The 26,229-nt window shown below is 49.9% G+C and overlaps 1 protein-coding gene across 1 annotated transcript; it reads left to right on the forward strand.

Moving 5' to 3' along the window:
• The first annotated feature begins 17,734 nt into the window (after positions 1-17,734).
• LOC140222275 (uncharacterized) lies at positions 17,735-23,091 on the forward strand. The gene is made up of 2 exons (XM_072292439.1): positions 17,735-17,778; positions 22,089-23,091. Exons 1-2 carry the CDS (start codon positions 17,735-17,737, stop codon positions 23,089-23,091), a joined length of 1,047 nt encoding a protein of 348 aa, XP_072148540.1.
• The last annotated feature ends 3,138 nt before the right edge of the window (positions 23,092-26,229 follow it).

The raw sequence follows: 26,229 nt of genomic DNA on the forward strand, positions 1-26,229 counted from the left end.
TGGCCGTTGCACTCGAGGCAGGTATCGGCCGACGGTAATCTAAGGTTATTCTCGCAGCAGTGGATGAAAAACGGGCACCTCCAGTGATCTTTGTGTCGGCACATCATCTCCTCGCGACACCTAGAATCTTTCCGCTACCGCTGATACTTGCTGAGTAGGTCCTGGGAAGTGATAGACCGACGTGGCCTTTCTGATCTTTCACCTTCGTCTTCCATCCACCCTTTTCCTTCGACATCCCTGACCGAGGCCTAATTTCTGGGGTCCACTACACCGCTCCTTCTGGCCAATTCTGATGTCAGCACTTTGGTTTGGAGCGCGCTTCTTCCTGCATCGACCATGTTAGCGGGGAAAGGATGTTGATCGATCTTCATTGGCTTTACTGGCTTTACTAGAACTTCGAACTTGAGTCTTCCCTGCTCAATGGCCGATTGTATCTGCTGCCGGAAGATCTTGCACTCATTTGTGTCATAGGACGTGGCACTCTGCCACTTGCAATATTTCATTTTCTTGAGCTGTTCGGCCGGTGGAATCGTGTGGTAAGGCAAAAGTTTGATCTTCCCCTCTTGAAGCAATAAGTCGAAGATTTTGTCGACCTTTGAGGTGTCGAAGCCAAATGTCTCTGGTTCCTTTTTTCCAAACGGGCATGATATCGGCTTTTTCCCTTTTACCCATTCTGCTAGGCCAATTTCTGCCTCTTCCTCCGATTCGGATCCGTCCACATACACCACCTTCTTCTGGAAATTTCTTCATTGGTCGAAGAGGCGCACTTCCTGGCCGGAAAGCCGATGAACGATCTGGCTCAAGCTCTCAAATTCTTGGGAAGCGTATTTCTCCTTGATATACGGGAGGAATCCTTGAAAAGCGATATCGGCCAACTGGGTATCAGTCAAGACCAGGGTGTAGCAGTTGTTCCTGACTTCTCTGAACGTCTGCACGTAGCTGGTTACCGATTCGTCGCTTCTTTGCCTGAGGCTAGTCAGATCTGAGAGTTTCATCTCGTGGACCCCCGCATAGAAGTACTTATGGAATTGTTTTTCCAAATCGGCCTAGGTAACAATGGAGTTGGGTGGCGTGTAGTGAACCACTGGATGGCCGATCCGGATAGGGATGATGAGAATAGTCGCACTCTTAGAGCATTTTGCGTGGTGGCTTCCCCGCACTGGATGATGAACCTATTCATGTGCTCTACCGTTGACGTGTCGTCCAGGCCCGAGAACTTGGTGAAATCGGGGACCTTGTACCGACGGGGGAACGGCAACAGGTCATAAGCAGGTGGGTATGGCGTCTTGTACGTGTAGGTTTGTACTTTTGGTTTCAACCCAAACTGATCTTGAATCACTTCTGCTATTCTTGCAGTCCAATCCACTTGCTGCTGATGTACGACTGGTTGAGGAATTGGTACGTGTTGTTGGATCAGCGGAGCCATGATCGGGTGATGGACCAGAGTGTGCTGCAGATTTTGTGGCTGGGCTATCGGCTGAGTAGTCGATGGTTGCTGACATAGGGGATCTGCCATTTCATCGTATAATACCATCGGCGCCGCAACTCTGAGTGGTTCTGGAGCGCCTGCCCCCCGCCGATTTCCGAAGCGGCTGGCTGGTATTGCGGGGCTGTCGGCCGAGTGGCCGATGGGAATAACGCCTGGACTGGAGACTTCCCGTAACTGGTTGATGGATCCAAACCGGCGGTTGTTGTCACTACCCCCCATGGCGTCGAGTTTGAGAGCGGCGGTTGTATGGAAGAAATTGGAACGGGATGGGCAACATTTGCGATTAGTAGAATGATGCGCCGTTGTACCCCAGGGGCATTGAAGTGTTGTATCCTCCATGTTGCATCTGCATCGGCTGAGGACCCGAGTGAGACACATTTGGCACCGCTGAGAAGCCTCTGATTGGTGCCACGATGGGAGGAGCGTAAGCTGGCCCCTGATACCCTTGAGCTGCGCCACTAACCAAGGAACTGATGACGGCATTGTATACAGTGTTGGTCATTACTGTGGACTGGTCGATCATAGCCTGATAAACAGATTGCTAAATCATCTCAGACATTTTCCCTGAGTCCTCGGCGATGGTGATATGGCGGGAAGTGGGGACAGGAGCTTTCTTGACGGTCTCCCCACTTCTGGTACAACTGAAAGATTGTAGGCAAGACTTCCTGTATTCTTCTATAGCCCATGTCACTTCCTCCTTCTGTTCATCCTTGAGATCTGCTTCAGTGATTTCGATGACGTTATCTTCAGAGATCTCAGCAGCCTTCGACATGTTGGATCTTGGTTGGTCCTACCGAGCGTGCCAAAAGTGTGTTCGGGTTATCGCCTTGGTACGGTTCGCACGGCGTGCCAATCAATCTGACCTGTTGATTGACAAGGAGAGAAGAATATTAAATTCCGGAGGTTTTGATCAGCTAGATTTCCGATCTACCTTGAAGAGCGTATCAGCGAATCGACCGATTTACTGTAGAGATGATCGGCTATAAAACAATGGATACTCACGTAGCAGTTGTAAGGAAAACTACTAAAGCAACCTAGACAATGCTACAAAAATAACACTTGGAGTAGATCTAATCGGCTATGTGATAATAAAGGATAAAAATAATAAAAGCCGACAGTTCGTACCTCAAGCTGGATAACTGGTGATAAAAACTAAAATAACAAGTAAAACCTATGATTCTACAGTTTGTATACAGTGTTGGTCATTACTATGGACTGGTCGATCATAGCCTGATAAACAGACTGCTGAATCATCTCAGACATTTTCCCTAAGTCCTCGGCGATGGTGATATGGCGGGAAGTGGGGACGGGAGCTTTCTTGACAGTCTCCTCGCTTCTGGTACGTCTGAAAAATTGTAGGCAAGACTTCCTGTATTCTTCTATAGCCCGTGCCACTTCCTCCTTCTGTTCATCCTTGAGATCTGCTTTAGTGATTTCGATGACGTTATCTTCAGAGATCTCAGCAGCCTTCGACATGTTGGATCTTGGTTGGTCCCACCGGGCATCCCAAAAGTGTGTTCGGGCTATCACCCTAGTACGGTTCGCGTGACGTGCCAATCAATCTGAACTGTTGATTGACAAGGAGAGAAGAATATTAAATTCCAGAGGTTTTGATCGGCTAGGTTTCTGATCTACCTTGAAGAGCGTATCAGCAAATCGGTCGATTTACTGTAGAGATGATCGGCTATAAAATAACAGATACTCACGTAGAAGTTGTAAGGAAAACTACTAAAGAAACCTAGACAACGCTACAAAAACGACATTTGGAGTAGATCTAATCGGCTATGTGATAATAAAGGATAAAAATAATAAAAGCCGACAGTTCGTACGTCAAGCTGGATAACTGGTGATAAAAAATAAAATAACAAGTAAAACCTATGATTCTAGTTGATATCGATAATTGGTCAATAAAACTAAACGAAACAACAGCGATGCGCCCGAAGTTAAAGCTTAGATATTACTCGATAAGCGGAACTTACAGAATCAGCCGGAGATCGCGTCGATGCAGCCCTGCGAACCCGTACAAACTCGAGAAAGAAAAAGATTTTGGTGAAGTCGCCGACTTGAAAGTAAAGTACGAGGAAAATGTAGATTTGTTGTATTGATTGATGTGTTATTTTTTTTACAAACCTCTCGAGGTAACTATTTATAGCGTGTTACAACTGATTTTCTAACTGACTAGGATCTATCTTTAATTTTAAGCAACAACAAATATGTCACACTTGGTGTTTCAATCATCAAAGGTGGTTAAGAAAAGTTAAAGGCAAATTATGAAAAAAAAAGAGAAGAAATTGGCTAAAAGTCAAATTCGAGTCAAATTTGATCGAAATTTGAATTTCGAATTCTAAATTCAGAAAAATTGGGCAAAAATATGGAATGGAAGCTTGAGAGTGTTTAGAACTTTGGGGATCAATATTAGAGACTAAACCTAGTCCTAAACATCTCAAGAAATGCATTTGAAAAATAAAAACAGGAGAATACTGTTCCTTGTCCGAAAATAGGATTTCTGAACAACAGTGTAAGCATCCATTTTGGAAATTCATTTCTGCTAGATTTTCCAAATAAATGGACCAAAGCAACTACACAACAATGAAGTATGAACTTTGGACAAGAATACTAGGGTGTTGTTGATCCGGAACCACAAAGAAAACAAATTTAATTTAGGGCTCAAAGTTGGCACTTTGCCATTTTCGGCTGAGCTACTGAAGCTGCCATTTTCCTTAAGTCTGAAACAGCAGCAAGAACCTAAGTTTGGAGTAAGGTTTAGAAAAATGTAGTGCAGAAAGTATAGGTGTTTATGAGCAAAATGGAATCTCTGATGGTTGTAGAACATGAATGGTTAATGGTTGGACTAAGGAGAATGGATTTGGGCCACTGAAAATGATTCACAAGATGGGTAAATGGCCATCCATCAAGCCTGACGAACTGAATCAGAGGTTCAACAAAATTCAGTTACCCGAGGGAAAACAATTTGAAATTGCCAAAAATTGGATGTTTATCTTGGGTGGGAGTTTAAATATAAATTGGAGAACTTGAGATTATCTTCAACTTTGCTTAAAGGACCTTGAGACCGTCGGATGCAAAATCGGCCGCGGAGGGGATCTGAATTTTCGGACGCAAGAAAGAAAGGGGGGAAAGGAGATAGAAGCAGGGCACGACGTGTCGTCGCCGGCGTCTTCGGTCGTCCGCCAGCACAGCAGCTACACCACCTCCTCACCACGCAAGCCTAGCACTGGGCCACGGTGTCGCCCATGCGCGTGATAAGTCCCTTGAATATATATTGTTCCCGCCGCCGCTTCTTACTGCCTGGTTTTTCACCGCCGTCCATAGCTCTCTGTCGAGCCGCCGCCGCCAACCAAAATTCCACCACCACAACGCCTCTTCCATTGATTCCTCTCGCCCACACCTCCGCTGATACCTCACCTACAGGCCTGTCAACTTGTTGTCCAGCTTCTCCGCCGGAGCGCCTGTGACCGTCGCCGTTTCCATCCGCCGCCGCAAGACCTCCTGCTCACGGTGAGCATCACCTTGCCGTTGTTATCTTTCTTTGTGGTCAGCCATAGGTAGGCACCTAGGGTGCTAGGAAGCTGTAGGGATAGTCGGAGGGGTGAGTTGCACCGTCGCCGTGCTTGGCCACGGCCGGCCGTTAGCTTCACCGCCCGCCACCGTGGAGAGGGTAGCTCCGGCCACCTGCCGGGGAGCTACCGCCGCGCACGAGTGCGCTATAGCTTGGGGATGCTTCCCCAGCCCGGCCCCGTCGCCAGGTGGGGCACCGGCCGGCGAGCCGCGCTCGGTTTTGGCACGAGTTAGACGAAGGCACAGTTGACAACGGGCCCACGCGTCAGAGGAGAAGGGGAACTTAGAAGGCCGGCCGAGCGATGGTGTTAGGTGGACCGGGAGTCCAATAGGCCCAGGTGCCGGTGCGGGCGGCCGATAAAGGAAAAAGGTCGGGGGCCTGTAGGGTCCAGCAGGCCGATGGGCCAATTTGGCAGGCCGGTACTGCGGAAAGAAAAAGGGAAAAAGGAGTTGGGCCGTTGGGCCAGCGCCGGGTTAAGCAAAGAAAAGGGAAGAAGAAGTCGGCCCAGTGAGCCCAGCAGAGGAGAGAAGGGCCGGCGGGTTAAAGGAATAGGAAGAGAAGGTGGGTCCGAGCTGCGGGCCCAGCGTAAGAGAGAGGGGGTAGGAAGGGGGTGAGTAAGAAAAGTTAGGCCGAGGGTTTTCGGGAAAAATTTAGATTTTCTTTATAGAATAATAGATTAAATCCGAATATCACCTTTTAAATCACAGAAATTTTTAGGGTTGTCCAAAATTAGTAAAATCAATTTTCTTAGGATTGTTTTATTTTCCTTTATGCATTAAAATTTTTATACCCTAGGAAAAATAATAAAATTTAGGTATTTGTTTAATGCCTTTTCTTTAAGGTATTTAAATAAATACTTAACCTTTATTAAATGCATAAAAAATGGAATAATATTTTCATAATCACAAATTATTGTTAACTCAAAGGAAATTAGGTTTCAAGACTAGAAAATAATTATAACATTTTCTAAAAATGGAAGAAAAAGCCTAAGGTAAGGTTAGTAAAGGAAATAAAAATGGTGAGTTAATCTTTTTGGATTTTTGTGTGTTGGCTTGCAACTTTATCATGATAAATTGTACAGTCACTTGTTGGCTTGCAACTTTATCATGAAGGAGAGTTGTATAGTCTTGTATTCAAAAAGTTGCATCACTAACCCATGCATATGCTTTATCTTAGACACCGAAGCACCGGAAGAGGATTTCTTGGAATTTTCAGAAGGATCTCCGGAGTTTGAAGAGATCATTGAGTTGATTCCCTGCGAGGCCAATCCGTCGAACAGTGCTAACATTTTTATAGAACAAGGCAAGCCCCGGTGCATTATACCTATCTATTTTGGAATTATTATTTCATGTGTCCAATTATTGGTTATTTTCTATATGAATGCACTAAGTCTAGGAGTGATTGAAACCCATTTTTGTGCATTATCATACCTTGTTTTAAGGACATCTTTGCCACTTGTTCAAACATTTAGTAAGTAACCCAAGTCTAGAAATGCTTAGTTGCCTAAAGTAACTTGTTTACCGAACCTTAAGGTGGAATCTTGAGTCATACATGCTAGGTATGGAAAGGTAGCTTGGAAGTTGAAAGGCAGACAGAAGCTAAGGATGTAGTTTTGTCTACTAGATTAATTTGGTTAAGGCCCGATCGTTGTCTTAACCTTTGATCAAGTGAATGACACCTGATTACTTACTGGGTATGGGACTAGTAAAGCCCAGTAGGTTAGTAGGCCCTCTGATCAGGAATACTTCGTACTTGTGCTTGACGTGCTGAAGATTGGCAGGGGCGTAGCCTGAAACTCACATGGAGATCAGGCCAGACGTGGGGTCCCATGTGGGGGTGCGTCCCTGGGTCCGGGTAGTCTTATTCCCGATCCTTAGGTTTGCTAATCGAAAGGTCATTACGTATGACCTGGACAGTCGTACATAGCCGGTGATCAGAGTACTCTCCTGCAGGATGTAATTTGATCCGGATCGCCGCAATTCTCGGTTATGAATGCACTTGATCATTGTTGACCATCGTAGTATAATTTCATGAATGCAATGTCTTTCCACTAATGATTTGGTGTATGACTTAATGCCTTGTTGCTTGCAAAATATTCATTTTTGTCAACATTTAGAATGGTTGGGTAATAACTTAATTGGAATAAAAGATAAAGCTAAGGTCTCACTTTTAGTAAGCTCGTTTGGCAAAAAGTGTGTCAGCTAGTACACCCAAAAGCTATCATATAGTTCCAAAAAAGCTATTATATTGGTTAGTTGGGTAAGCCTTGCTGAGTACCCCGTACTCAGAGTTATCCCTTGTGGCTGTTTTCAGAAGCACCGCAGGAGTCCACCGAGGAAGAAGCTCCGAAAAACTAGGGTATTGTTACGAGTCTCGCAATACCCTCACAAGAAAACTTAAATGCTCATCTCCCACTTGAACCAGTTTATGTTTAAATCCTAGAATCTCTCTCTGACCTGCACTGTTTAAGTTTATTTCAAACTATGTTCTATAATAACTCGTACCTCATGTATGTATGTAAAAATGTAATATCTGTTGATGCTTTCCCATCGTGGAAGCAATCCTGGTATATGGCTATGAGACGTGATGTGGATCGTTCGAGGAGTCCTAGGGACACTTGACGGACTACCAGACTTAGACTATTTTAAGTGCGTTTCGGATAATTGTTGTTCCGGCAGCGATTAGGCGCATTTAAACCAGTTTAAGTTGGGCGGTTCTGCCACAAAATATTTACAAATACGACTTGTATTCGAGTTGGTTATTATCTTCCTACGAGCCCATCTCTTTATTAACTCCCAATCGGCCAGCCTCCTCTTCCGCCAGTCGGCTGAAACACTGTAGCCTTAATCGGCCGATTCCCAACTGTAACTTCTAGTTCGCCGCATCGCCCCCCCCCCCCTTTTTCCTTCTTTGACGTCGATTCCAAACACGTGTCAAAATCCGACGTCAACAGCTGGTTACTATTCAAAATACGAGGCACTATTCAAATTCAGCTCACTATTCAAAATACGAATATGAACAGCGATCGAGCACTAACTGCGAGTAGGCAAAGCACCTCAGGATGAGCACTTATTGGTGGCACTATTCGCTCACTATTCTAGGCACTATTGAGTAACTATTCAACACTATTCAACAGTTATGATATGTGTGGGTGCGTGATTAGGTATATAGCTTAATTATATTGATTCTCAGGATCTTTGTGGGCTGGTGAGACCAAAAATTCAGCCGGTCGTGTTGCTATGCTTTGTGTCACTCCTACTCGGTACTCACTACATGCGTCACTGGCGCGCTTCAGAACCAGGCCAGCCCGGTCTTCACCCTCATCGTCCCCAGCCACGCGCACACAGGACTCAGGCTCTACCGTCTCCCCAGGCAGTTCCACCCGAAGGGAACACTTCTTTGTGCACACAGGGTTCTCCTCAAATGCCGCTACCAAGGCTAACACGAGAATGACACACACAGAGGTTTCTCCTCTAAGGTCCCTAGCGTAGAGACATCGCCCCATACGAACAAACTTAAAGGAAGGTAGGGATATTACTAGGACAGCTTAATCCATTTCCATGGGACAAGCTTACATACGGCTTTCCCTTTTGGGAAACCCCAAGCACTTAGCACAAACCTTAGGGATTACCTTACAAACGGCGGGATGAGCTTCAACGGCCTCCCTTTATTCTAATATTACTACAAAGGTGGTGGAGTAGTACAATGGTAGTGGGGTGTTACTGCTAATGGTGGGTATTCTCAGGGCACTTCTGAGGTGGTGCTGGTCTTCATGGAGTATTGGGGAGTGGATGGTGATGCTGGTGGTCTTTCGACGGTTCTTCTGCTGGTGCTTCGTATTGCTGGTCATGGTGCCTGAATGCTTCGCCTGGCTTCTCTTTTTATAGCCTGAGTAGATGCTTCGGGAGACTCTTCAATTATGTATCTCTTCTGTTGCCTGGACAGCTGGACGGTGCTGCGTTCTTTAATAATTGTCCTAGCTATAGTAGAGTCACTGTTTATTCCTTTTGCCGTGTCCTCTATCGCGCATTGTCTTCTCGTGACATTCTGAATGCTGCTTAGTATGGTAATATATATAGTGTGTGTGTGTATGTATGTATGTATGTATGTATAATAGTATCTCGAATGTAATATTAAAGATAAATACAACTTTATATATATTAGCGTATTAGAACTAGTAGAGGTAAAGAAAACATTATGAAATACGAATATAGAATAAAGAAACAAAAAAGAAAATGAGAAAAGAAACAAAAAAATGAATTAGTAGCAGTTGGGGATTAGGCTGACGCTGCGCGTGACGTGGCAGGCCTTTAGCACCAGTAAAATTTTTCCCAAGGAGTGCCCATAGGTCTTTCCCAAGGTAAAAAATTCTGTTATGCCTCAAAATTCAGCAGCTTTCACCAAACTATGACAAAATTTTGGACGTCGCAGCTGGATCCAAAACCTGTAATGCGTGTCTCATTTTGTGTTATTCTACTTGATTTTATATTGTCACCCACTTGCCATTTATATCACTCCTACTAGTTTACATATTGTCAGCTATTTTCCACTATATATATCATGTTAGGTGTGGTGACTCTCTCGACCTATTTGACTTAATATACATACTTCAGCCATTCCATGATATAGGTCATTGGTATTCTCTCAATTTTCTACTATATAGGTCATTGATATACTTCGTCCATTCCACTGGATCTTTTGCTCCTATGGATCCTTTTGTTCGATAGTGATCAGATTCTCATTTGGTGTTTGCCGGTATGTTTTTGGGACGGAGGGAGTATGTATTTTGGGGTCGGTTAGAGTAATCTTCTGCGCCCTATTATTTCATATGTGCTCTTGAGGTTTAACAACGGATTCTTCCATCTGTGCACTAGAGTTTCTGCTGGAAACACTGACTGATTTCCTGCCTACACTAATTATGCCTACAAAATAGCCATCCTGTTCCCTACCATTGCTCACAAATATTCAGCCAGGATTGGATACATTTTCTAGTGGACATTAAAACCACCGAGATTGCATGGAAAGTTTTCGCCAGAGCCTACACGGGAAGGCAAGGCAAAAACAGGTAGTACAACTTAAAACTGTAAAGGAAATGCAGAAAGAACAGAACCTTGATATATTATAAGCATGCACGTGAAGGAAAGGAGTAACACTAGAGTGACCTGTAAATATTCGGCATGTGAACGCTCAACAGCATGTGTGTACGTGTGTGGCAGGTAATTATAGGGGCCTGTTTGGTTTAGCTTTGCTTATTTATAAGTTGCTTATTTGCTTATTGTAGTTGCTTATTTATAAGTCTAGGTGTTTGGTTTGGGTTGCTTATTTGCAATAAATGAGACTGCTATTGACACATTTGCCCCTGCCATCCCATTTCCCTCTACCCTCACATTTGCCCCTGCCTTCACCGCGCGATGAGCTCCTGCATCAGCGACGCCCACTGCTCGCCCATGCCGATGTCGAAGTCCAGCACGTGGATGCGCCCGTCAGGTGCGCGAACTGGAGCACGGGGGAGACCTCGGAGAAGGCCTTGTACGCGCCGAGCTTGAGGACCACGTCGTACGGCGTCGCCACCGCCGGCGCGGGGGTCTCGCCGGTTGGGGAGAGCGCAAGGCGCAGAGCCAATATCTCACGGGCGCCGAACGCGTCACCGGCGTCGGCAAGCTTGGCCGCCTCGAGGAGCTGGTCCACCGCCGCGGCCGCCTCGTCGTTCGCGGCCTCCACCTTGGGCTTCATGGCGGGCACGAACTCGCCCGCCGGGGCGGCGGGGCCAGGGAAAGACGACAGCGGCGGGAGGGGCGGCGGGAGGGGCGGCGGCGGCGGCGGGCGCGCGCGGGAGCGGCGGCGGCGAGAGCGACGAGAGGGAGCCGGAGATGCGGGAGAGGTTGTCGGAGATGGAGTCGGAGGACTGCTTGATGAGGAGGATGGAGTCCGCGGAGTCGAGCAGGTCGCGGTAGCTGCGGCCGACGAGCTGCCGGAGCTCCTCCTCCTTGGCGGAGATCTCGCGGCGGGTGGCGCCCTCCGCTGCGGCGGCGGCGGATCTCGCGGCGGGCGGCGGCGGCGGGCGGGAGGGGCGGCGGCGGCGGCGGGCGCGAGCGGCGGCAGCGGGCGGCGGCGGGGAGGGACCGGCGGGCGGGGTGGGAGCGCCGGGCCGGGGGAGAGAGAGAAGGAGAGAAGGAGAGAGAGAGCGCCGGGCCGGGCGGAAAAGAGAAAAGTGGGAGGAGAGAGAGAAAAGTGGGAAGGGTAGGGGGGTAAAGAGTACCCTATAAGCAAAATAAGCCACTCCAAACTTGCTTATTTGCTTATGCAAAAGCAACTTATAAGCAAGTCTATAAGCAAGGGTGTTTGGGTCATAAGCAACTTATTTGCTTATTTATAAGTTGCTTATTTATAAGCAATGGTAACCAAACAGGCCCTAGGTTACACAGTCAAACCAAGACCTAACTCGTTACAATCACCAACTATTATGTAACTTGCAACTTCCTGAAATTTACTTTCCTGTATGACCTCCAAGTGACCTTGACTGAAAATGCTGCAAGCTCCCCCAGCTCTGCAACCTCTTCACTCGTCCCATGCAAGCTAGAGGCGAAACCGCATTCCCACATGTATGGCCGCAGCTTCTGGCCAGAAATAGAATCGTCTCTCGGAGATCCTTCGATGTACAGATCAAAGCCGCTTTGACACTCCACCGCTACAGCGAACGTCACCATGGCACCTGGCTCTGGAGCAGCGCCTCGGAAAGAGTTGTATCACCTCACTGAAGGCGCTGGTCTTGGCGTACAGCTTCATGTAGACACCGCCAGGAATGGCACTGCCGAGGCGGAGGGCTGTGACTTCAACCCAGGCCTCCACAGCACCTATCAACAGCATATACTTAATGTCCAGAGCACACCTTTCGCCATACAAGCGCCGGTGGTCAACGGAAGATTTCAACATGAACATGCTTTCAAGCTGAGTGCATCCTTCAATGATCAAGTCGTCATCTCCAGCAGTGGTCTCATCTTCGCTTCGGGCATGGATCTCAAACTCGATCAATGCGCGGGCCGGCATTGAAAGGACTCGCATTACGCCAGAAACAATTTGTGCTGGCACCTTGATTTTTTGAGTACTAGCGGGCATTAATGCCACCCACCAGCACAAAAGGTACGGTGGCTAGCCCGTTAAAACCCATCAGCACAAATGCATTTGTGTTGGCAGGTGACATAACCACCCGCCAGCGCAAATGGATGCCATTTGTGCTGGCGGGTGGTTATGTCACCCGTCAGCACAAAGCCTGGATGCTAATTAAAGCGTGGAGGTAGGTGGGAGGCACACCATCTCTCTCCACTGTCTCTCTCTTTTATCCTCTCATCTTTTTCTTCTCTCTCTCTCCACTGTCACTCCACGGGCGCGGGAGCGGTGGCGGCGGCGGGCGTGGGCGTAGCGGCAGCGATGGGCACGGGCGCGGCGGACGAGCGGCAGGCGACGGACCATCGGCAGGCAGCGACGGGCGCAGCGGATGAGCGACGCATGGCGGTCAAGCGGTGCGCGACGGACAAGCGGCGGACGAGCGGCGGGCAGCGGACGAGCGGTGGACGAGCGGCGGGTGGCGACGAGCGTGGCGGACGAGCGGCGAGCGGTGGGGACAAGCAGCGGGGATGGGAGCAGCGGTCGGTGATGGGCGGCAGGCATGGGAGCGGTGGTCGGGGACGGGCAGCGGGGACGGGAGCGGCGAGCGGGCTTTTTTTATTTTCGCAAAAATATCTGTGCTGGTGGGCGAGCACCCACCAGTACTGACGCGATTTGTGGTGGCTCAAAGTTGCTGGTAGGTGCTCGACCCGCCAACACAGAGCCTATTTAGCCGCTAGCACAAATCTTTTGTGGCCTGGTGTCGAGCAGGACCAGTCAGTGATAAACATGCAACGCCCTAGAAAAAATCATAAGTTTGAACTTTTTATCAGTTACTTGGTGAGTAATATTCCTGTTCAGAGATTGCATGCATAGCAAAGAGCAAAGAAAAACGACCAATTAGTTGTGACGATAGATTTGAAATCTTAAAGTTCATTTCTTACATCATTGAATTCAGATGACAGATAAGTATCACAAATATATAAAAGTAGTTGCCTACATTTGCAATTCTAATAGATATGCCTATTCATTGATAAAGGAGCATATGGATGTAGATGTGGCAAATTTGGAAAATATATTACCACACAGATTCTTCATTTTTTTTACCAGCTTAGAATTGGCACGTCAATTATATATTTACAAAATTTATTCCTGAATTATAGGTCGTCCCAAATGAATGGAAGTTTTCAGATATACATGGTGACCTTGCAAGACAAATGCAGTTTGCAACCTGAATTGTCACCTCTACCTTCACGTATACTGTTAGTTATTAGAACATGAAAATAAACGTGGTACATCAGGCTTTCAGATCAGCATCACAAAGTTACAATGGGAAAATCAAGCTTAAGCATGATGCTACATTTCAAAATGACAAAATGGTCTAGCGAAAATAGTAAGCCCACATAGACAAATGTATTTACCGTCTTTCGCTTTATAGATATAGATTCACAATTTTCAATCTCACGCCGGTACAAATAGTTCCGCAAGGGGTCAGTCCTTTCTTTCCCGCGCTGCAATAAAACCATATACCTTGGCCTTTCCCGCGCTGCAATAAAACCATATACCTTGGCCGTTCCAGGATGGGTATGTTGATACCCAGCAATTTTTATATCAATGAATTGAAGCAAATGCATTGGAAAACAACGACATTCATTTGGACAATCCTCAGCACTGTCGACACTGACTGCAAAATAAATAACAGAAGCAATATTTACGGTTAGTTGATTACTACGTTACGTACATAAGCAGTGCAACACTAGGGGAAGGGGTTTGAGAAAGACAACATACTTTGAGATTTATCAGCAAGATTATAGTCTGAACCAAAGTAATGTTTGCCTTTGCCATCTTTGAATGCGGGGAAAAGCCTGATTGGTAAAGGCCCTCGAAGCTTCGCACTTGGATTTGAAAACATAACATCACTCTGCATCTTATGGTCACAACCAGGCCGTGGGATATCGTCAACAGTATAGGGTGGGTGTATCCCTGCAATTGAAAAATAACTGAAACCAGCAACAGAGAAAAGAAATGGACTATGGAGCCTAACAAAAGCATTATAGATAATGGAACGCCGATAGGTTCAAAAAACGCCTATACATGTATGAGATACTTACTGTATTCATCAAGGATCCAAATCACAATAAATATTGGTAATAAAGGATACACTAAACAGTTTGGTGATACAACCTACTCAGTAAGGATAAATAACCTATCCTTTAGTATGTTCTAAATTTTGGATTTTTCAGATACGCATGCCACTATTTGTAGAACTTAATATAGGACTGCAGATCCTGAACGTAACTTAATGGAAAATGGCATTCTTCCTGACATTTGAAGTGCACCTATATATTCTGCAGAAATCTCACAGAGAGGGGAATTTGTGGGCGATATGGATTTTATTTACCTACATCGTCGTCGTCATCCTCATCATCCTCCTCGCTGCCGCTAACCAGCCATTCGCCGTCACCGTCGTCGTCGTCGTCGGAAGGCTTGGATAAGTCCTCATCGTCGCTGAGAGTAGTAGGAGGAGAAGGCGGCCACTGGTTGCCTCGCTCGGGAACAACGTTCGCCGCCAATCCACCTCCCGCGGTCTCCATCGGTCGCTCAACCCTAGATGAAGAGGAGGGGCGGCGGAGCCACCCGTGTGTGGCGCCAGGATCTCTTCTCGATCTGCTCCTACGATCCGGCGGATTCCTCCTTCTAGGCGCTCCCCCACCGCCGATCGAGTCGCCGACAGCTGCCGTCGCCGTCGCCGCCCGCAGTTCCCTTCAAAATCTGCAGAGAATACGTACGCCGCCGCCCAGAGGGAGCTAGGTTGGAAAGAAGAAAGGAGAAAAGTTGGTGGGGTGCATGCGTGGTAGACACCGGGCCACCGGCATACGTGATTACGTGTGCCCCTCCTTTTGGAGCAGCGGCATGCAGCAGCAGCGCAGCATGGTGCCACCGCCTGGGCAGGCATCACGTACTCACGAAAGTCACGATCACGCCGATGCCAAACACGTTGCGATCACGTACGACGTCACCAAGTAATATGAGCTAGTCCCTCTGCTAGACCGGCCGCGGGGATCGGAGAACTCGGTAGGTCGAGTCGACGGGAGCAGAGGTCGATCGCCGGCCGGCGGTGTTCTGCGTCGTCGTCATATCGCCGGACCGCCGGGCGGCGATCGATCGAGAAGGACCGCCGTGCGGGGATCTATCGATCTCCGCCCTCCGGCATGACGACCGGGAGCATGCAGCGCGCGTGATCGATCGATCGGGCGGCGTACGTGCTATATAGATCGATCACGTTCCTAATTTTTGTTTGTGCTCTTGGTGTCTGCATGCATGATCGATCGATGGTGACTGATCGAATCGAACAATGCAGGAGGCTCATATGCGGCTACAAACGGCGCGGCGTACATGCGGGTGTGCGTTCCCTGTGCCTGATCGAGGGGAGTTGTGCGTAGCTTCCGGAAGATACGTATAACTACAAAACCCACCACGACCCAATTGTAAAGCCCACCTCGGCCCACTTGCAAGCACACAGTCAGGCAGCACAGCAGCCGGGTACAAGTGTATAACTTTCCGAAGTTGGGAATATGTATAACTTCCCCTTTGAGATCCATTACACATGCATCCAATGGGATCCTATATAACTTCCGGAAGCCCCTTTTTTATTGGACTACATTCGTGCAGAGAGTTGTATCCATCGAATGCGGTCCATCTCCTCAACCCTAGGGCTCCTTTGCTGCCACCCTGAAGGATCGGGACACGCGACTAGAGGGGGTGAATGGGAGCCTTTAAAATTCTCACCGAGAACAAAGTCTATATCTCGATTGCCACCTCAAACACACCTCACTTCTAATCGCTAAGATGGTAGTGGTCAACTCATGACAAGCTCACCCTATGAACGATTAGAAAAGCTCAAAGCGTAACGGAAGCAAAAAATAAAGTGAGACTCCGAAAAATTTGCACAATAGAAGTAGCAAAACAACTACCACAAGCTTGCACAAATTTATTGTACTACTATGCCTAATATGAAATTAAGAACACAGCAGCACAACCTTGGTAACAAGTAAAAGCAATAAGCATTACTGGAAAGAAGACAAGCTGATACTATTTCCTTGCACTTGTATATGTTGAGCTCCAGAACCATGCAAAGGAAATAAACTAATGCTTCACATATTAGTTAATGATTACTTGAACATGTGATACACTATTGCATGAAAGTGACACTTCAAGAGCCATCCAATTAAAACCACGCATAGCTGAGGCTCATACAAAATACTATGATGAACAGCTCTAGTTTCTGAGACAAGGACGGACAAATGATTTGTCACTGTAGAAACAAAGTGGCAGCAGATAAATGGATTTGCTACTGAGCTGACAAAGGAACCAAAAACAACACAGATTACTGAAGGAATAAACCAAAGGAATAAACCGAACTGATGGTCTGAATAATATGCAGGATCACTCAATTCATTGATTGTTGTAGCCTGAACTGAAACAGAAAAGTCAATCACCTGTTGCAGTTGTCCACACATGAGAAATATGCAGATCGAGCTGCTCCTGTCCCTGGACCAAAACAATTACCTGCACGAGCTGCTGACTGATACAGTCGTTTGACGCAGAAAGAGCAGAGACCGAGAAAAGCAGAGCAAACTAAAGAAAAGTTGAAGCTTTTAACCAAAACAAAACACTGGGCCAAGCTGCATATGACGAACTAGAGCTGATTAACCTGTTGGACAGAGAAATCGAGGTCCAGCAAAACCAAGCCGAGCTACAGCTATTGCCAACTGACAGAAACAACACTAAAGAACGGCGCACTGCTGAAGGCCTGCGTTCAGAAGTGAAGCTTCGAGAGCTATCGAACAATGGCACAGAGCAGAGCTGCCAGATCAGGCTCCAAGAGGAACTGATGCTGGGAGCACAGACAAGCTAGGTGGCGTCGGCGTTGTCAGAACCAAGCAACGCAAACCAGAGAATTGACGAGCAGGATGCTTGACTGCTCCAAAGCACCGCACCGGGAGAAACAGAACAGCTACACGGCAAACAGAACGGCCTCGAGCTCGAGAAGAATTCACGAAACAGAAACAAATCAAGTCCGATTCCCACGAGATTTAGACTGTAGGCACACTGAGACGCGGTGATTCACCAGCTAAGAGATCCATCCAATGCTCATGATTTGCCTATCAATTCGCAAGAACCGTAGTAACTAGAAAAGGGGATCCTTTAGAAAAACCACCAGATTCGATATGCTCGTGAGGGGAATTAATCAATATGATCAAGATATCTTCTCCATGAAATCCTCCCCAAATCATAACCAATATCGACGAACTAAAACCCTCTTGCATACCCCGCAGGCGTGACTCACCTCCGATTTTGAGGCTAAACTAGTCAAATTCTCTTGCACGCCGCACCCGACGTGACTCATCGATGTCGACGTGTGTCCGGCCTCCGACAAGCCTTCGACGCCTCCAAATCTTTCGCTCCCGCTACCAGGCCGCCTACTCGAGTCACCTCTATCCTGCTTAACTCGACCGACACCATCTCCATCCCGTCCGTTTACTCTTGCTCTTCCGTGCACCATGTGGATCGCCCATGACTTCGCCCGGACTCCTCAGGTCTCTCAGTCATAGCCTACTCAAGTCCACCCTTCACAGCCCCAGTATATCGGCATGAATCTTTCGCTTGACCTTCACCTCATGCCGTCGACCGCCATGTCGCATCCATCACCTGCATATTACGAGTCAAGAGACACAACACACAAGATATATTTTACACAAACACCACAACACAACGCACACAACACAATACCTCCGGTTAGCCGTTAGCATAATCATGCACATATGAAATATAGATTTAATCGGTAAAAATTTCAAATCATCCAATCAATCACTCATCATAAATAGATCAGATCACATCTCAACTTGCTCTCTCACATTCCTATACCCGGCGGTGCCACCCGCATGCTCCACCGCTGCTCCCGCGTGCCGTTGCACGCATGTCGACACCCGCTATCATCCCCCACGGCACCCGTCATCCTCGCGGCCGCCGCTGCATGCCAACCCCTGTAGCCTCCGCGGCCGCCATCGTTCGCATGCTCCGCCGCCACGAGACGAAACATTGTTGGACACAAACGTTATTATTAATATTTTGGTAAATGAATAAAATGGATCGGTAGGAATTGATTGGGTTTAATCTAAAAAAAGGAATTGATTGGGAGTTTTTAAAAGATACCTGATTGGATCTATAGTCTATACTTTAGGAAAGAAATAAAATGGGAAACAATTTAATTAGTACTTGATTGATAGTATACTAATTAGAAATGCCATACAGTATTTGCCTAGAATCTGCGCTAGCCAGAGAGTAAAAAAGACTCTCTGGTTCTATTTTTTTTTACTGTATCAAGACGTAGCATGTGAGTGCGCCGAGCTGGTACTTTGAGAAGACGAGCTTTCCTTCGTCGCCCGTCTTGGGAACTGGCGATCTTTTAGCTGGCAAATCCGAAACTGAATTATTGCTTTGTGCTAGCTGGAACAATTTAGGCTTGGTATTGGTGGTGAAACCGCAGCACAAGCTGTGACCAACCATTTACGTACGCGGAGGAGACTCCGCGTCGAGCGCCTTGGCCTTGTATCCATCTTCATTTCTTTCCTTCTCTCAACTGGATCGAGTAGTATAAGAGAAACCACCGATGGGGATGATCCAACCCAACCCATCATCCCTACCCTACTCAGAGCAACTTTAAGAGTTTCTTAAAAAATTCTTCCCCAAAACGAGATATTGAGGACTATGCTAAAAAAAAATTTCCACCAAAATATATCATTCCACAGCAGAATGCTAAAAATTAACCTTCCAATATTTCAAATCAGACCACGTCATCGTATTGAGCTCATTAGTTGAGCTGCTCACATGTTTTGGTCCGTATTCGGATCGACAGCTACCTTTTCGTGTGGATACCATGGACGCGAGGAAACATCACTCCAACACGGTAAGAATATCGGAACGTCAAGCGCATTCACACCTGGGACAGCACACACAATATCTAGTATAAATTAGATGCAGAATTGGCGGCCTTTCAATCTGCTGTGAGTCCAAGGCCGGATGTAGGGCTCCGTGAGCTGTCCTTCATCTACTGTGAACCTCAGGAACCTGATGGAGGGCCCCATGATTGCTGTGGCTGTGAATTCATCTCTGCTTGCTGGGGCAGCGGCTTGAGTTTAGCGTATTCAGCAAAAATAACCCATCCATCAAGGAACTGCACCAAAAATGGAGCTGTCACGGGGAGAAAATAATTGCAAATCTATATGCAATGCAGCATGACTGCACAAAAAAACTGAAAAAAAACCTTGGGCGGCTGCTGCTCATCAATATCTTTCAAATAGGGATGAAAAGAAATGCTAGTAAGACAGAACCCAACAAGAAACCAAACCAATTTAAATTCTTTTTCTTGGTTGATATGCAAAAGCTTCTGCAGGCTGATAGTTCAAACATAATAAAAAGCCAAATACATAAGCTGATAAGCAAAGTTGCATATCATCTGGGCAACAAGGCAACATAAGAAGAGTGATCCGCAAAATGACAGAACAAGGCAACATAAGAAGAGTGATCCACAAAATGACAGAACAAGGCAACATCAGAGACTACAATGAGAATTTGAGGAGCGATAAAAGATGCTACATCTAGAAGATGCTACTCTGCAGGCTGACAGATTCAAGAGCACGATAAAAGAGCTTCTTTTCTAGCTGTATAGACTCCTTACGCTAAATAACTAGATAACCATACTGAGATGCATAGAACTGGAGGAACCAAGTTCTACAAATTTTACATCGCTTTTTAATAGTATAATCACAGCATAGTTTCATTTATGTGTCAGGTCATGCAAGATTAAGCAGAAACAGTATTTCACATAGAAATATTGAGCACCGTATTCCTGTGAGCCAAACTGACACTAAAGCCAGTCTGGTGGAAAGGCAAGATGTCCATAAAATTGTGGTTAGGCCACAACGAAATCCAGAGCTACCAGGCCTAATCGACAGGTAAAATCAAGACCGCATGACCACCCACCGGCGTCACTGATTCAACATTCGAGCTAAATCAACAGAGCAGATCGCCTCCATAGGTCTCACCAGAAAAGGGGAACGAACAGGAACGGGGAGGAGGAGGGACAGTACCGGAGACGAAGAGGTTCGGGGAGGGGTCGGCCTGGGGTCGCGGGACGGGTGGCTTCGGCGGCGCGAAGGCCAATATAGAGAGCATGCGCCGGAAGCCGGACCTCGTCACAGTCGCTGCCGCCGCCCCTCGCCCTACCGGCGCCGCCCCGCCGCTCACCCCGCCAGCGCTGCCTCCCTAATCCTTCCGCCGCCGCCCCTCACCCCGCCGCTGCCGCGGCACGTGCAGGAAGGGTGGTGCTCGCGCGCGGGAAAGGTCGGGCTGGCGCGCGGGAATCGTGACTGGGGGAGGAATCCGAACGCTAAAATATACGTGGTGGGTGGCTATTTTTTTACGTCGCGAAAAAATTAGGGAAGGTTCGGGGACTGTTGAAGTTCTCTTTTTTTCATTTTTCCTTTAAAAAAGATATTAAGGTAAGATTAGCAGACCAACGCCGACCACCGTCCATCACCAAGAATCCACCAACACGGTGAGGAAGAAGCATTTTCTCCTCGCCCTCCCCTGTCGTGCTGCCTCGCTGCGGCGGTGGCGGCGGATGCCGACGCCATCGCCGACCTCGCTCGGTCCTTCGCGAGGCCGCCTCTTCCAGGACCGCCGGCGGCGACGCCTGCTCCTTCAAGGGCATCTCGTGTTCCTCCTCTGGCCGCGTCACCACCATCAACCTCGCGGGGTTGGGCCTGGTCGGGACCCTCCCCTCCTCCCTCTCCTTGCTCACCGCGCTCGAGTCGCTCCAGCTCGCCGGCAACGCACTCTCCGGCGCCATCCCGCCGTTGCGAGCCCCCTCCCTCACCAACCTCTCCCTCGACTGCAACACCTTCACCTCCCTCCCCAGGGGCTGGGGAAGTCCGCGCTGCGGCACCTCACCATGGACAACCTCCCGCTAGCATCGAGGTGGCACTTCCCCGACGCCATCGCTGGCTGCCGCCACCTCCGCACCTTCTCCGCCTCCAACGTCTCCGTGGCAGGCCCGTTCCCGGCGGCGGCGGCGGCCACCATCGTCGCGAACCTCACGTCGATCAGGACGCTGAGGCTGTCGCACAACATCCTCACCGGAGCGGTGCCGGTGGCGCTGGGCAAGATCGCCAGCCTGAGGGACGTCTCCCTGTCCGGCAACTTCCTCCAGGGGCCGGTGCCGGAGTTTGCTGCCGGCGTGGCCGCCGACGTGGTCGCCGGGAACGGCTTCTGCTTGGACGAGCCCGGGCCGTGCGACGTCGCAGGTGAGCACTTGGCCGAGGGGTTTGGCTACCCGCTTTCCCTTGCAAGGTCATGGAAGGGGAACGACCCTTGCGACTCTTGGTTTGGTGTGGTATGCTACAGGTCAGATGTATCCATGATCTACCTGTATGTGGCTGTTAGATAATCTCGTTGTTTAGTTTGTTTAGTTTGATTTCTCATTATTTGCTTTCTATTGCTGGACGTGTAACGGTAGGAGTAATTCTCGGCCAGGTTGTTGAAGCCGTGACCGAGATCTAGGTGAGCATGCCTCCACGCTGCGTCGTGAGCGGCATGCGCGTCGTGCGGACGTTCGTACGTGGGCCAACGCTGGTGCTGCAGTATGGCCGGGCCATGACTCGTTCGTAGCTGAATAAAAGGAAAGGAATAGAACAGAAAAGGCTGCTGGTTCTTTTGGGCAGCACCAAAAACCTTCTGTTCGTACGATCAGAAAAGAGTGCGAGAGACAGAGTTCTAGCCAACACTTGGTATTCAGAGCGAAGGTTCGACCGAGGGCGGAGCAATGGCGTCCCAGTCGCCGCTGCGCCACGGCAGCGCGCCCCCGAGCCGACGACGGTCGCAGTCACCATCGTTGTGGCGCGGGCGCGGACGTGGGCATGGGCGTGCTCAGTGGGAGCTCCCCATCGTCGTACACCGCACGGTGAAAGAAGCATCAGCGTCAGTCCAATATCCGATGCTCACCAAGACCAACTACCCGGAGTGGGTAGTGATGATGAGGATCAATCTGCAGGCCCAAGGTCTCTGGGCAGCCATTGATCCGGGCGGCATCGAGTACGGCGAGGATCGGCTGGCGTTGGCAGCGATCGCTCGCTCCGTCCCTACTGAGATGGTCAATCTCATCGGCAAGAAGGAAACAGCAAAGGAAGCGTGGGAGGCTGTCAAGGTAATTCGCATGGGCGTCGAGCGTGTGCGCGTGTCGAACACGCAGAAGCTTCGGCGGGACTTCAACAATATCGCTTTCAAGGATGGGGAGGGCATCGATGACTTCTCCATGAGGATCTCTGGACTCGCCGACAACCTGCGTCTCCTCGGCGACGACATCGACGATTCGGAGGTCGTGCGCAAGATACTCCAGGTTGTCCCAGACCGCTTCATGCAGGTGGCGATCTCTATCGAGACGCTGCTCGACATCGAGGACATGTCCGTCGAAGAGGTCACAGGGCGCCTCCGGGCCGTCGAGCAACGACTCGAGGCGCGCGCGGCAGCCGCGGAGCTGGGATCCCGTCTCCTCCTCTCGTCCAGGGAGGAGGATCTCATCAGGCGGATGCGCAAGCGAGATAAAGGGGGAGCCGGCGGCAGCAGCTTCAGCGGTGGCGCGGCTCCATCGCATCGTGCCATGAAACCGCCCAGGCACGGGGACGGCAACGCAAAGAAGGGCGACGGCGGAGGTAAACCCCTTGACAAAGATCAGTGCAAATACTGCAAGAAAACAGGGCACTGGGCCCGGGAGTGCCGCAAGCGGCAGCGGGACATGGCGGCCAATGCGGCGCTGCTAGCGAAGAGGCAGCTGGCGATGATGACGAACCAGCTCTTTTGATGGCGCGGGTGGCCTCGGTCGTGCCGGCATCCGAGGTGGTCGTGCAGCGCACCGTTCCTGTACATGTTGGTGGCCAAGTCTTCCTCAACGAAGAACGTGTGATGGTACAGCTGGGCGACTCCGACGTCAACCGCGACGACCATGACGTTGGCGTGTGGTACCTCGACACAGGCGCGTCGAACCACATGACTGGAGATAGCGCATTCTTCTCCGAACTAGACCGCGACATCACCGGAACGGTGAAGTTCGGGGATGGTTCGGTCGTCGACATCGTCGGACGTGGCTCCATCATCTTTGCGGCACGGCAAGGACACCATCGCGTTCTCACGGACGTCTACTATATTCCGCGCCTCCGCAGCAACATAATTAGCTTGGGCCAGCTCGATGAGTTTGGCTGCCAGGTTATGATTGAGGATGGTGTGCTGCGCGTACGTGATCCTCAGCAGGAACTCCTGGCCAAGGTACGGAGGTCTTCAAATCGTCTGTACAAGATCAAGCTCACCATTGCACAACCCATATCACTACTGGCAAGCTCCGAGGATGACGCCTGGCGTTGGCACGAGCGTTTCGACCACCTCGGCTTTAACGCGCTGAGGAAGCTGGGGCACGGCGCGATGGTTCGTGGACTTCCCCAACTCAACCACGTCGACCAGCTATGCGACGCATGCCTCGTCGGCAAGTAACATCGTGCACCGTTCCCCTTGGAGGCCAAGCACCGCGCAAAGGGTCGCCTTGACCTTGTCCATAGCGACTTGTGCGGACCCGTCTCACCAGCGACACATGGCGGCAGGCGCTACTTTCTCCTCCTCGTCGACGACGTCAGCCGCTATATGTGGTTGGTGCTCCTGTCAACCAAGGATGAGGCAGCCGGCGCGATCAAGAAATTCCAGGCCGGCGTCGAGGTGGAGACCGGGAGAAAGCTGCGCACACTCCGGACTGATCGTGGAGGCGAATTCACGTCCGTGATGTTTGGGGAGTATTGTGCTAAAAAGGGGGTTCACAGGCAGCTCACGGCGCCGTATTCTCCGCAGCAAAACGGCGTCGTGGAGCACAGGAATCAGACCATCATGGACATGGCGCGGTGTCTTCTCAAGGCAAAGGCGATGCCGAGTACGTTCTGGGGGGAGGCGGTGTCTACTGCCGTCTTCATCTTGAATCGAGCCCCAACCAAAAGCGTTCAAGGTATGACACCCTATGAAGCCTGGTACGGTGAGAAACCCACTGTGCACTTCCTTCGTACTGTATTGCACATGCCAAGGTCACACGTCCTCACGTCGGCAAGCTCGACGACCGGAGCATCAAGACGGTGTTTGTGGGCTACGAGCCGGGCTCGAAAGCCTATCGGGTGTATGACCCGGTGGGGAAACGCCTGCTCATCACCAGGGATGCGGTGTTCGATGAGGCTCATGGGTGGAATTGGGCGGAGACCGGCAGCGATACCGTTGTTCCAGAGACGTTCACTGTTGAGTATATGGTGAACGTGCTCTCGAGTGGTGGCCAACCGGGCTCCCCTGTACCCCCAGCGGCCTCACTACCTAAAGCCCAGATCACGGAGGAGCCTAGTACACCGGTGGCGGATGTGGACGGCCCAAGGAACGTCGACACCGTGTTTACGTCTCCACCAGCGTACATCCCGTCCAGCATCGACCTGGACGATGAGGGTGCGCCACGGCGGTACCGCATGGTGGACGACTGCATCAATACAGCTGCGCCCAGGGAGCTCGATCCTGAGGAGCTTCTCCTCGCTGCATCAGAGGAGCCCACGTCGTTTGCTGAGGCCGACTCTGATCCGGCCTGGCGAGCGGCCATGAAGGAGGAGATTAACGCCATCGTCGACAACGGCACCTGGGAGGCAGTTGAGCTGCCAGCCGGCCATCGTCCCATAGGTCTAAAATGGGTTTTCAAGCTCAAGAAAGATGCTCAGGGCAAGGTGATCCGCCACCAGGCTCGCCTCGTGGCGAAGGGGTACGTCCAGCGTGCCGGCGTGGACTTCGACGAGGTGTTCACGCCGGTGGCACGTCTCGACTCAGTGCGTGCCCTGGCGGCAGTTGCTGCTAACGAGGGTTGGCAGGTGCATCATCTCGACGTTAAATCAGCGTTCCTCAACGGCGACCTCGTGGAGGAGGTCTACGTCATGCAGCCTCCGGGATTCGTCATCGCCGGGCGGGAGCGCCAAGTTCTCAAGCTGCACAAAGCCCTCTACGGACTCCGTCAAGCGCCACGAGCGTGGAACGCCAAGCTCGACCGCACGCTCACCGGCCTCGGGTTCACACGCTGCTCTGAGGAACATGGAGTGTACACACGCGGCACAGGACGTGAGCGTCTGCTCCTAGGCGTGTACGTGGACGACTTGATTCTCACCGGTGCCGACCCAGGTGAAGTCGAGACGTTCAAGAAGGAGATGAAGAGCTCATTTAAGATGAGCGATCTTGGGTGCCTTAGCTACTACTTGGGCATCGAAGTGAAGCAGGAACGTGGGCACATCACATTGTGTCAAGCTGCGTACGCAGCGAAGCTACTGGAGAGAGCTGGGATGAGCGGTTGCAACAGCACGCAGATGCCCATGGAGACTCGATTGAAACTGAGTAAGAAAAGCTCCAACCCGCCCGTTGATCCTACTTTATTTCGAAGTATTGTTGGAAGTCTACGCTACCTGGTACATACACGGCCAGATATCAGTTTTGCCGTTGGGTACGTGAGTCGATTCATGGAAAAACCGACCACGGAACACTTCAGCGCCGTCAAGCACCTGCTGCGCTACATCGCGGGCACGCTCCACTACGGCATCGTCTACACCAGGGATGACAACGACCTCAAGCTCCAAGGCTTCAGCGATGCGGATATGGCGGGAGACGTGGATGATCGCAAGAGCACTACCGGTGTGTTGTTCTGTCTCGGCCGCGCACCAGTAACATGGCAGTCACAGAAACAGCCCGTGGTTGCCCTCTCGTCGTGTGAAGCTGAATACATCGCAGCCTCGACAGCGGCGTGCCAAGGCATCTGGTTGGGACGGCTGCTTGGCAGCTTCTACGGGCGAGCAGCCAGCGTCGCCAACATCCACATCGACAATCAATCGGCAATTCAACTCTGCAAGAATCCGGTCTTCCATGGCCGGAGCAAACACATTGACACGCGCTT

This window comes from Setaria viridis, chromosome 3 (assembly GCF_005286985.2).
Source record: "Setaria viridis chromosome 3, Setaria_viridis_v4.0, whole genome shotgun sequence".
NCBI lineage: Eukaryota > Viridiplantae > Streptophyta > Magnoliopsida > Poales > Poaceae > Setaria > Setaria viridis.

Excerpts from the sequence above, each read along its gene's own strand:
- LOC140222275 (XM_072292439.1), top strand. The coding sequence starts at position 17,735 with ATGTGGATCGCCCATGACTTCGCCCGGACTCCTCAGGTCTCTCA. Across the intron at positions 17,779-22,088 it reads CGGACTCCTCAGGTCTCTCA|CGCGCCCCCGAGCCGACGAC; the intron begins GTCATAGCCTAC and ends GCGCCACGGCAG.